Below are 12238 nucleotides of genomic sequence, written 5' to 3'. Positions count from 1 at the left end.
TATATATATATATATATATATATACGTATGTATATGTATATTACTATCACACATATACATAAAAATCTTAATTATTATATTATAATTAAGGTTTTTCCTAAAATATTAATTTGTGTAGCATGCAGACGATTAAATAAGCTTGTATTATTGTCTAACAGAGCGAAAACTCTTTTACTGTTAATTTGACGAGAAGTGTCAAGTTTTGACAAGAGCTCGTGGTTGGACGCGTTACGTGGATGCGTTTCGCAATTATGCGCGCGTGTGACCTATAGAAAAAAATCGTGCGTAACGAGCACGCGCGAACAATAGGCCGCACGTGCCTACGCAATATCAGTAATTCCCGAAAATTAGGTTTTGTCGACGCTGCGCGGGAGCACAAATAGCCACGACTAATCGTTGACCACAGTTCATTAAAAAAAAGAAAAAAAAAGGAAAAAAAGAAGTAAACGCGAAATGTGTGCTGCAAAACTAATGATTTGCAAAACTGGTTTACGGACATAACGCGAGCGAGAGGGTCATAAGTTTCATTGTTCTTTGTAGTTGGGAATATTCCGCGTTTGCGAAGAAAATTTTGCATAAGAAAGGAAGAAAAAACGATGCGCGTCCTCTTCCCCGAATGTTGTAAATTTTCTCGTTTGCAAATTTGCGTCAGTTCTTCCTTGAAAGCATTCGGGTGTGTAAAATACAAAAGAGCAATATACAACGAGATGATTTGACTGTCAACGTTTCACAATCGACAAATATCTGCAACGTAGGATTATTTCCTGATAGCTATTATACTTGAAAAAAACTTTGATCGAGACAAAATTCGTATTTTTTAATTTAATTAGAAATGAAAATGAGTTTCTCTTAAAGATTGTTAAATATTTCGGAAGCACGCATAAGGAATATAGTTTTTAACAATCTATTTAGATTCCTAAAATTAATGCTTCACTAAACTTAAATTTGTTTCCAGATCGAAGAATCCGTGTTTGTCTTATCATAATAAGTGACAGTAGGCCGATCTCGTTGAAAAAAAAGAGTATTTCTGATCGTAAATAGTTTCATAACAGATACAGTTGTACTACAAGGTTGTGTAAACATTGATAATGTTTTGATATGTCAAGTATCTAAATTTGTAAATCGATCAGATTGTATTTACGTCTCCATTTATATTATTTACGTTCCTAGGAACTACTTCAGTGTCAGCTATCCGAGAATATAGGACATTCTTATCTGATGTGCTTTAGTTTGGCATACGATTCGCGTGAATGCCGATTAACGGCTATATATCTCGGAAATGCAATATCGATTGGACTCTCTTGGGGGAAAGTACAAAGGGAAGGAATCACATGCGATGAGATTCTATTTGTATCTTCGTGTGTTATCGCTTTATTACAAAATCGTATTGCAAAAATACTTCAACCTCTCTCACATATAAACATTAAAATGCGTAAATGGCACATTCCGGCATGCGTATGGCAACTGTTTCTCTCTCTTCTTCGCTTCTTTTTTTTTATTCACGCTGGACTTTACACGTTCACGCAATCGCTTATCACTCAAAAGTGCAAATGAAGCAATTATGCTAAGTCGATACGCAACCGGTAGTCGATTACGAGATAAAATTACAAACATGTCTTATTATTTACATTTAAGCGTATGTATGTACAATCTATATACAAATTTTTTCTATTAATAAATATCTTTTTTAGTTAAGTATTCACACATGACTATCATTGTCTCACTCATTGAAAATCGATATACAGTTTTGGTCGTTGAACATTCCTGAGATATGTCAATAATAAAGTATTAAAATATTGTACAAAAAATATATAATACGTATATACACGAAATTTGCCACTCACATTGATTTGTTTCGTACAATATTTATGAAAATATTTGTAAAATAAAATTCAGTTACGCACTTACGCATTATGTCGTTCTCCTTGTATACCAAATTCTACAAAGGGAAAGTGAATTTAACAATCTCGTATTAAAATGTTCTTGTTGTCGGCTTTTGTACCAAACGACCGCAATCATGGCCATCGATTGTGCATCGGGGATTCAAGGTCAGTATGCCAGTTCCGCACCCCAGGGCCGATAAGGTTTCCCGTGCTGCTGCTGAGGATATTGACCCGGGTACTGGCCCCAACCGCCCAAAAGCGGCGGCATGGTTCCCGGACCGGGCGGCATCCCGGCGGAGACTGTGCTTGGCGGCGGCTCGTAGCTGCTGGCAGTCGAGGTAGACGTCAATGTCGTAGACGCCGCGGGCACCGCCGACGGCACGGCCGACGGCGGATGTTCCCGGTGGAAGCTCTGTAGATGCGACAGCAGCCGTAGCCGTAGCGGATCTCTCTCGTCCAGGCCCTCCATGGTCACCAGGTACCGGCCCACTTCGGCGGCGCACTCTCCCCAGCCTACCGCGTGATAGTCCATAGCTAGCTTCGTGCTGTCATATCCCTCCGGTCCTGTAATAACAATTTACATCGTGATTAATGATAAAAAAAATATATAATATCTTTCTCTATAATTATTATAAAATACATAATATATTATAACTTAAGATTTAATATATGTGTAATAACAAATCATATATATATATATATATATATATATATATATATAGATAGATAGATATCGTAGCCTTTAAAATACGTTTAAGATAAAGAAAATTTTTATAAATAAAAAAATGGTACATAATTTTTTTCTGTAATGTAATCGTTAAAAGACGTAATCGTAAAAGACGCGAGCTTCGACGAGAAAATTACTTTTCAACAAAGGAATCGCGTTTTGAAAGGGAGCAGGTGTCGAAAGATGATATCGCGGTTTTTTCCGGGATTTTTCCCGCGAATCGTCTCCGAACGATTCGCAGATTAAGAGATGCATCTGCGGACTGAAATCTTTTGTGCACTTTTGGTTTTCGCGGCGCAACAATGCCTCAGCATACGTGCACCGAGGCGAAATGGGCGCCTTGGCTTTAGTAGCAGGCGGTTCGTTGTGTGCACGTGGAATGGGACAGGTAGCGTGGGAACCATTTAGACCCCCATAGACCGACCAGGCGTCTCGTACGCGAGATATGCACGTACCGAATGAACGAGTGGTGTGTCTCACGTTATTATGCAAGTTCTCAGACCCCCCGTTCTATGCAAACATCACTTACAAGAAAAGTTTATCGCATATGTAGACTACTACGTACGCGTCAAAATCACGTGCGATCGATCATTGTTGAAGCCTTCGATAAGTGGCTTCGAAACTTTGGGAAAAACTATAAAAAAAAGAACTTCTCCGCTGTGTATTAACATTTAAAAATTAACACAAGCATAAAAAAAGCGAGCGTGCTAATATTTTCCTTTGCAAATTTATTAATAAGATAACAAGAAAATATTATTTAATAAATATTGATCTTTGATGACAAGCATCATTATCGAAACACAACAAATGTCATCATCGAATTTTTAAATATTAGAATACATCTCTGACTTAAAATGTCGTGATCATAGTCGAATTTCTTTTTTATTTTTTTTTTTTATTTAGCAATATTAAATTTAATATCGCTCGTTTTTAGAAGAAAAGAGAGGAGAGAGAGAGACACACACACAGAGCTCGTCGTGCCCTTCAACGTGCTCGCATTTACAAATAGGGAGACCGCGCACACAATCGCGAACGTGCGTATTGGTGGTGCGTGTCCGTGCAAGCTTATGTACGCGCGGCTCTCTAGCTGGTTTCCCACAGGGTTCGACATCTGCCCCAGGCCGATTCGCCGAGCGCCTCCCTCGCGAGGGGTGCGATACGCGGGACACCTCACCCCGGGCCCGCCGCCACCAATCGTGGGAACACCACTTCCAGAGAGTCGTTGACTTCCTGTGCTTCCCACAGGATCTCCGCGCCCGGTCCAGCACCTGCTCGCGTGTGTGGATCCCGTTTGTATGGCGGCCTTCACGGGAAACCATATGCCACACCTTGTCTCGTGATTTTCTCTACGATGCCTCTTTTTCGAAAATATTTCTTGCGGGACGTTCGCGATAATATCAATGTTATCTCAAAAGAATTGCATCTGAAATCTTTTAAATATCTTTTCGAGAGAATTTCGTCAATCAATAATTGCGAATTGATCAAATTAATAGATTTTTCGCGTTATTTTTATAATGAAAATAACTGATAACAAAGTGACATATTCATCATTTGAAAAAAATATTAAAATTATAAGAGAATAATAATTTCTAAGATTGAAGAGATATATATTTGCGCGCATTTCAGATATACTGATACAAAGATCTCGTTTATGAATCTACGTTAATCTTTCTCGGATCTGCGTAATAAGGAAACGCAGAGACGACAGATGGGCATTCGGTTAGACAGTTACAGTTAGTGTTCTCTCTGTTCACCCTTACGGTCAACAGGTGTCTTCCGGTAGGAAAAAAGGGCCGGCTAACAGAGAGACGTAATAATGGCATAAGAATCAAATTAGTAATCGTCGAGAGATTATTAATGTCAGGCTAGAGAAATCTCGAGTTAAAAAAGGAAGGGTGTCTCATTGATCTTAAAGAATCGTCTTCGAATTCCGCTATGCATTCACAACAGGAAAAGGCGTTTCTTCCGGATTCAGGGATCTTATTATCCGACACCGTTACATCTTTCAATCTGCACTTCCGTTATGTCATTTCCGTTCTCGTATGAGAAGCGATAGCCAAATAGTTTTCGTTCAATTGTTTTATGATAATAGCGGTAATATACACTAATTAATTAAAACGAGTTTCTTTTCATAGTTAAAAGTTTTTCTATAATAAATTGAATTAACTAAAAATAAAATAAAATAAATAAATAAAATAAAATAATAATAAATAAAATAAAATAAATAAAATAAAATAAAATAAAATAAATAAATAAAATATAATAATAATAAATTAAAATAATAATAAATTAAATAAAATAAATAAATAAAATTAAATTAATTAATTAACCTTATTGTTTTCATTACAAATAATGTTTTTGACATCCTAGAATTAAGAAATAAAAATAATAATGTACATAGATCATTGAAAATCGCCATATTTACAGAAGGATTTAATTTAAAGAAATAACTCAAGCGAAGGAACGAGGATTAAAAAGGATAGAGAAGAAGAGCGAAGCTCACCCTTATTGCGAAGCGTGCGCAAATGCTCAACAGTGAGCTGTAGGATCTCCGCTTTCTCCAGCTTTCCGCTGTGAGGATCCCTGGCGGCTGCCGGTACCAATCTCCTCAGTTCGCCGAGGGACGCGTTGATCCTGTCGCGACGCTTTTTCTCGATCATCCCCCTCCTGCGTTTCCGCGACGCGTGCTGACAGGAGTCTCCTCCGGGTGAGTTGCATCTGCAACGGGAATTTCGAGCAAGGGTTGAGACACATAAAAGCGACATGGGATTCGAGGGCGCGTTATAAGACACTTCGTGGTTTCTTTGTCCGGAACTTTACGGTACTGTTCTAATCGTAAACAGAAGCGAGAGAGAACTATTTTAATTACATATTGTCAATTTGCCCTGTGAACCGTGCGACAACTCGCTTAATTAATTTTGGCCAGACTGAAACAATGCTGTTTTAATTACGATTTTAATTACGATTTTGTCGTCGAAACAAAGAGACATATGCCGCGTCGAGACGACTGACCGATGAAATTTCTAAAGAACAAAAGATTATTTCAATAAAAACTTTCACGTTCACTGCTTCATCTTAAAGGAAAGTAATCTTAATTATTTCATTTCTGTGCTTTTCATAGAACAATCAAAAATTCTTGTTCGATATTTTGTAGATTGAAACTTTTTTTAAGAAACTAAATTTTTGCGAATTATAAAAGACGATTTAAAATTATTATTTGAATTATTCCATTGGGAACTTTAATTTTAATATAGTAATCGCATGGATTTTTCAGAATGAGATTGCATAAAAAAATGAAATACGTACGGTTCCTTGCCGCTCTCTTCCGAAAACACATCATCGCAATCGGAATCGCTCATGGTTCTCTTCAGATTCCTTTGTTGGTGTCCTTGATTTTGTTGCGGTTGCTGTTGTTGTTGTTGCTGCTGCTGCTGGCTACTATCTTGATTCCTTAATTCCGTATCGATCTTTAGTTCTAAAAACTCATGATTAGATCGCATCTCTGTCATATCCGATCGCATGCTTGACATGTCCTGATGTCGGACGTCCTGATGCCTGGCAATGTCGTGCCTGGATAACTCCTGATGCCTCTGTATCTCCGGATGTCGCAGATCCGGCCGTTGCATCTCGTGCCGCAACTCCTGGTTTCGGAGATCGCCGGAAACCGCGGCAGCGTGTCGTAGTTCGTGAGGCCCGGGTGGCCGCATATCATGATGGTGACGCATATCCGGATGCTGCGGCGGCTGATACGGATGATGCGGCGGTGGAGGGTAACCCCAATGATGACCTGACGGCGGCACCGGTAACGTTGACAGGTGACCGGGCGCGACTGCGCCGGAAGTGATCTCGGAGGACAGCAGAGTACTGTTGTCATCAGAACGCGCGACCACTACTCGCCACATGTTGCGCTGTAAGAGGAGGACGGAGGGAATCGATCGGACGGCGTAAATTTCTTGTGAGCCGAAGAAATGTTCAAACCAATCGCGCTACCGCCTAATGCTGCGAGATATCAATTCCATAATGATGTAAGATGCCATAGCGGATGACGAGAATGATTTATACACAGTCACTATTTATGTATAAATAAATCTGCAGTCTTAATTCACAAATAAAATGTCAAACACTGTCTCTTCACTCGTTAAAAAATCACAAAGCTTTCAACATCTTTCTATGTTTGAAAGATGGATATTTCCAGAATCTCCTCCGGAAAACCTGAAAAAAATCGAAGTCTTCGCTGCTGATGAGATAATTTCTTTGAAGATTTAATTTCCACTAAACTCGTGAATCCTGGAAAAAATTATCGTATGGTCATTGTCGTCGAATTCTCGAGATAATTTCTTCGTGAGTTTCTAATATTGTGTGTAACGTTTCCACTATCGACGAACGTCTCGCGAGGTCTTGAGGAGGGTCAGGCGAGAAGCGGTGACCGCGAAAGGAGCAATCGGTCCTGGCACTTGTTTCGCGACGGCAGTAGAGTTTATCAGCGCTCACGTGCTGCGGCTACCCGCGACGTCGCTCACAGTCGCGTGCGTGGAAGAAGTCGCGCGCTGGACGCACTCTTGGCTGCTGCAGTTGCTGCAGGATGTGCGTGTGCACTGGTCGCGTGGCGGCGGACGTATGTCGTGTGCGGGAGGACGCAGGGACGACACACGACCGCGTGGTGTATCCCGCGATCCTGGGGATGGTGGGGATGATCGGAGGTGTGCGCCCTCGGGATGAGAGTGGGGCACCGGAGGGGCCCCGTGCGGCTCGTCGAGGTGAAGAGCGAAACCCTGGCGCATGGGAGGGAGCGAGAGGGTAAGCACGTCGTCGTCGAAGGGGGAACGAAAATCGGGAGGGGTGACTTTCGTGGGAACGTTCGCGGCGACTCGTGTGCAAGAGCGTGCGTGTGAGCGTGGCTCCTTGATTGTGCGACCGCCGGCCGGATTCTGTGTTGCACTTGGTCAAGGAGACCGAGAAGTGGAGGAAGCGATCTTCTTGTCGTTCAGGCCAAGCGGATATGCGAGAAGAAAGAAGCCGGAAACTGCTCTTTTCCAATCCCGTGTGAATCCTTGCTGTTCATTGCTGTATTTATATACCTATTATAATAGAATATATATGTATAATTTTTATTTATATATTTAAAAAGAAATATATATGTAGTGTCTAACTTGACGCATTTTCTTATAAATTTATATTTATTACAATTTTTCTGTAATTAATATTTATATTAATGCAAGTTTAGTTAAAATTACAATTAAAAATTTATAAAATTTTGAATTTATAAAATTAAGATTTTATCTTTTAACATCAAGATATTTCATTATAGTTATAAATTCTACAATGCTTGTGCAAACAAAGGAAGGGAAAGTCCGTCTTTATTCGTTTACTCGAGAATGAGTAATGAAATTGAGAGAACCGGTAAGACAATCAGTTTCTCCCTTTCCCCCTAATCCCTCAAAGTAATACGTGCGCCACCATGAAATCACTCTAGTGCCACCCTCGTAAGAGCCACCCCCCTCCGCTTTATTCGCACGCTCGTGCGTACAGTCGTGGAGACGTTCACGCGTGTCGGGAAGGGACGTTTGGGGAATATTCGCAGGGAGAGGGGGTGCGATCACGATAAAGTTCACACAGGAATCGTACGCGGCACGCGCTCACATGATTATCGGCGCCTGGGAACGAAGCTGACTAATCGTATCGTTACTATCGTTAACTTTTCAGCGGAGATAGACCAGGAGCGATTACGTGCATAAAATCGGCCACAAATATATTGAAAAATATTCTGTGAAAATTAAATTGTCTAAAGAATAATACGGTGTAATATAATATTGTAAAAAAATCTCATTTTTGTAATACATCTGATACAACATAAGTTTTGAAAAATTCCGAGGATCTTACGAAGTGATTTCTCGTTGGATTATATCATACACGCGAGCCAATGTTTTCTAAGAGAAACTTGAATGTCGTGAATAGGAATGAATGTAAATGAATAGAGGTATGCATTGCACGAGACTCGATAAAGAGATTGGTTTATTTTCCTGACATATTAAGGAGCGATTGCAAGCGCGGCAGGCGATGAAAACGGCACGATGATGATCGCAGCGGGTATCGCGAAACGTGTACCGCGTCGCGTGCACACACGTCCAGCACACGTCATCACGCGATCAAGGGCGCGAAACAGAAAGAGAGAAAGGGAGAGGCATAGAGTAGATCGCGTGCCCGTTTTTTGCACCTCGCGCCGCCAATCGGCTATTCTTCGTCGCTCCGAATTCACGAGAGCCCACCCCACGGATAGTCCTTATTCCGCATTATGTAATATCTTCCCGCGGACCTTGCGTGCCTTTTGATGCCTCCCGGATAGAAGCACAGGAGGGTGCCCAGTTCCCATAGGTATATCGCATGAATGTGCACTCTTCGGGCCGGAATTCTATGTAAAGGGATGATGCAAATCCAAACAATCTGAATTCTGCTTGAGAAAAAACCTGCAAAAAATCATACTCTCTCAAATCATCTCTCATTCTTTATAAATTAATATATCTTGTAATATCTTTCGATTAGAACACTTTCATAATTAATTAATTAATGTAACTTGTATACGTTTTTACATTTACAATTTATATTTCATTATTTTGTTGTTTTATATAAATTATCTCGGTGTTTTTTGTATTGCGGGTAAATCGATTGCGCTCAGTCAAATGCAGAGTTAATCGATACGCCAGGCAGTATAACATTTGTCAGTATTTTAAAAAAAGATTCGAAAAGAAGGGACGATGTCTGAGTCACCGGGCCATTAAGCATTGTGCAGGTTACGATATCAATGACTTACATCGTTCCGTATTACGGGCCGTGAGTAGGGCCAAAGTATCCGGCTTCCGGTCCGCACGCGACTTCTGCACGTGAAGACACGTGGCGCAAATCGAGGCGTTTGCATATATGTATATACATACATGTGCCACGAAATGCATATCTGCGTTACTTCGAGGAAACAGGCGACACAGTGCTCCGATCAATATCGATGTTCGTCAATATCCGCGCGTACGCTTTCTTCTATCGTTTAAATCCATTATTTACATTCTATAAACAAAATAAAGATATATTATTTCTGACGTTATCGCAAAATTAAAATTTTATATAAAATATAAAATAAAATATAAACATATATATTTTTTTTATTTATATAATCTATTTGCAGACAGAAAGAATGTGCTATTCGTTATGTTAAATAAGTTCAATAATGCCATGTGCATTTTTATATATTAAATAAATAAAAAAATATTATAATAAAACTTTCTCTTTGTCTTCTCTTTTTAATTTTTGCATTTCGCAATTTCGGGGAATCACCCATATCTGTCGTTTCCGACGCGGAAAGCTTGGTACTTTCTATCGGCAAATATTTATTCATAATTTCGTTTCAATCATGCATATATATACGCGCTGATGTCGAGTGGATTTAGCCGCTGGTCAGTCCATCTTCTGGACAAACAACGCGAGCGGGAGGGATAAGGATACTGGCGTCATATAGGTACACCAAGCGTATCCCCATGCGTAAAGCAAACACGCATAAAATTACGTATTCGTGGTTCGCGTATCAGTCCGCGACCGAATGTATTCTTAGAAAAACACGAAACACGATTGACAGGGCGAGGGAGGGAATGGTCTATCGCGATACATTTGCCGGACCATGGTCGATCATGATTGTAACAATATCAGAATCCTCATAGCATCGCCCGAAGTCTTTTTTCTTCTCCGTTCTTTCTTTTGTTATTTAAAATAATAGAAAAAAATTAAATATCGCTTTTATTTTTTACTCCACTGATTTTTTCTCTAAATTTTTTTGTTTGTAATCAAATTATATATTTTTATTATAATTATTATATATCTTTTCTCTAATAATAAAGAATACAAATGATTAAAACAAACATTCTTCCTTGTTAAGCATTGATATGATATCCGCTTTAATCGTATTGTGTCGCAACTTGCATTTCGCGTAAACGAAGCACTTTGGATGGACGACCGTTTTCCTGGCCGACAAAAGTTAACGACCAAGGCAGTGGTCACTCACTCCCCCCGATCAACCGGCAACTTGACCAGTACCATCGACAGTTGGCGGCGACAATCGTCCGATAATTGGCAGACATTGTCGAACGCGTTTGGCACGCACCCGACCCGAGGTCTTTCGCTTTACGATTTGTTGACCGCCGTCGCGATCGTGACACGGCCGATCGGAAATATGAATTTATCGCCGATCATGTTACGACGATAACGGTCCGAATAATCGATTATGACGTGTTGTACATTAACCACGTTGTCCTCCCGTGTTTGCCCTCGTAAATTTGCCGCGATGACTAGATGGATGCTGCGCGATATCATCGTAAAGTCGATTTAAATCTGTAAAAAATATTTTATAATTTTATATATTATTATTTATGCAATTTTTGAAACGTCTCTCTCGTTTATTTTATCTAATAATTATATGCATATCTTTTTATTATTATTAAAATTTGCACAGATATTTCTCGTGATTATAACAATCAGTTTCTTTAATCGTTAAAGTCTTTATTTCTTAACTTTCTCTTTACTTATTAATTTTCTGTTAAATTGGCACGTATAAAATAAGATTATACAATACGAGTGAAAGACATTGTTTCTCAATTAAGACTACACAGGATGGTGGGATTTTCCTCATTTCACCGAATCATGGTTTTCTAGTACCATCTGTGTCCCTTGTGTCCTTTGAAAGATTGATCCGCCACCAGTGTAAGTCACATCCGCACTTAACAACATTACATTGAATTAATTGGATTCAATTACCACTTGATTCTGCGAGAAAATCAAGATATTTCCTTTAAATGTTCGTGTGTATTTAATGTCCTAGAATAATTAAAATAAAAAATATAAATTAAAAAACTTTTAACAAATTTCATATTTTATAGATTGCATATTTATTGCTGCTACTCAGTAATGTTTATCGCGTATCGTAGTGTTATAAATTTTTGTTTTAAAGCGAGGCAGCAAAGTGTATCGAGCGATTCATGGCCCATTTACTACACTTTTCGAGTTCCCACCGTAATAAGAAAAACGCACGCGATTTTCATCGAAAAAAAGAGAAAAAAACTAGCGCGTTTGGGGAAAATAACATGACTCTCTCTCGAGCGATGCGAATTGAATTTAAATACGCGCGTCAGGAATTCGCGCACCCTAAAATTACATCCCCATTTAAAAGTCGCCCTCAATCGTCATGGCGATTCGCCGCGCTCCAGGGCAGTTCAATTGCAGACAAGTGCGTTGCGCGATGTATACGCTCGTATATTAAACAATTTTTTCGGCCGCGATTTTAAAAGATGACAGCTGTCAAGCTGAAAAACTTAACAGAGCGAAACCGCAACGCGCGAACCGGACACGAGCGGTTCATTAAGAGGCGGTGAAGTCCCCGAATTTTTTTTTTCAGCGCATTACAATACAATAAGACCTCGACAATCGGGTGTGTATAACATATGAAAGATTCACAAGAGTATTCTAATCCCCTAGTTCAAGTTAAAATAAATATAAATACGCATAAAAAAGATTCATTTTTTTCTTTCTATTATTCAATATTTGTTTTATTATTTATTATTATTGTATATTATATTTTTTACTCTAAAGATAT

General features: G+C 39.4%; 1 protein-coding gene across 1 annotated transcript; it reads right to left on the bottom strand.

Annotated features, from left to right (window-relative positions):
• Window positions 1–1144: 1144 nt before the first annotated feature.
• On the bottom strand, window positions 1145–11003 carry LOC126854019 (hairy/enhancer-of-split related with YRPW motif protein-like). Its single transcript, XM_050600343.1, has 6 exons — window positions 10687–11003; window positions 9419–9666; window positions 8924–9074; window positions 5917–7688; window positions 5114–5328; window positions 1145–2447 (listed from the first exon to the last, which is right to left on the bottom strand). Exons 4-6 carry the CDS (start codon window positions 6510–6512, stop codon window positions 2050–2052), a joined length of 1209 nt encoding a protein of 402 aa, XP_050456300.1. The 5' UTR covers window positions 6513–7688; window positions 8924–9074; window positions 9419–9666; window positions 10687–11003; the 3' UTR covers window positions 1145–2049.
• Window positions 11004–12238: the final 1235 nt, after the last annotated feature.

This window comes from Cataglyphis hispanica, chromosome 13 (assembly GCF_021464435.1).
Source record: "Cataglyphis hispanica isolate Lineage 1 chromosome 13, ULB_Chis1_1.0, whole genome shotgun sequence".
NCBI lineage: Eukaryota > Metazoa > Arthropoda > Insecta > Hymenoptera > Formicidae > Cataglyphis > Cataglyphis hispanica.
Note: the sequence above shows the minus strand (reverse complement) of the source record. Positions and strands in the feature narration are given on the sequence as shown.

What these genes read in the sequence shown, in the direction of transcription:
- LOC126854019 (XM_050600343.1), bottom strand. Translation starts at nt 6,512, where the DNA reads ATGTGGCGAGTAGTGGTCGCGCGTTCTGATGACAACAGTACTCTGCTG. An exon ending in GAAGAGAGCGGCAAGGAACC is followed by an intron (nt 5,329 to 5,916) that starts GTACGTATTTCA and finishes TTCCCGTTGCAG; the next exon opens with ATGCAACTCACCCGGAGGAG. An exon ending in GCGCACGCTTCGCAATAAGG is followed by an intron (nt 2,448 to 5,113) that starts GTGAGCTTCGCT and finishes TTGTTATTACAG; the next exon opens with GACCGGAGGGATATGACAGC.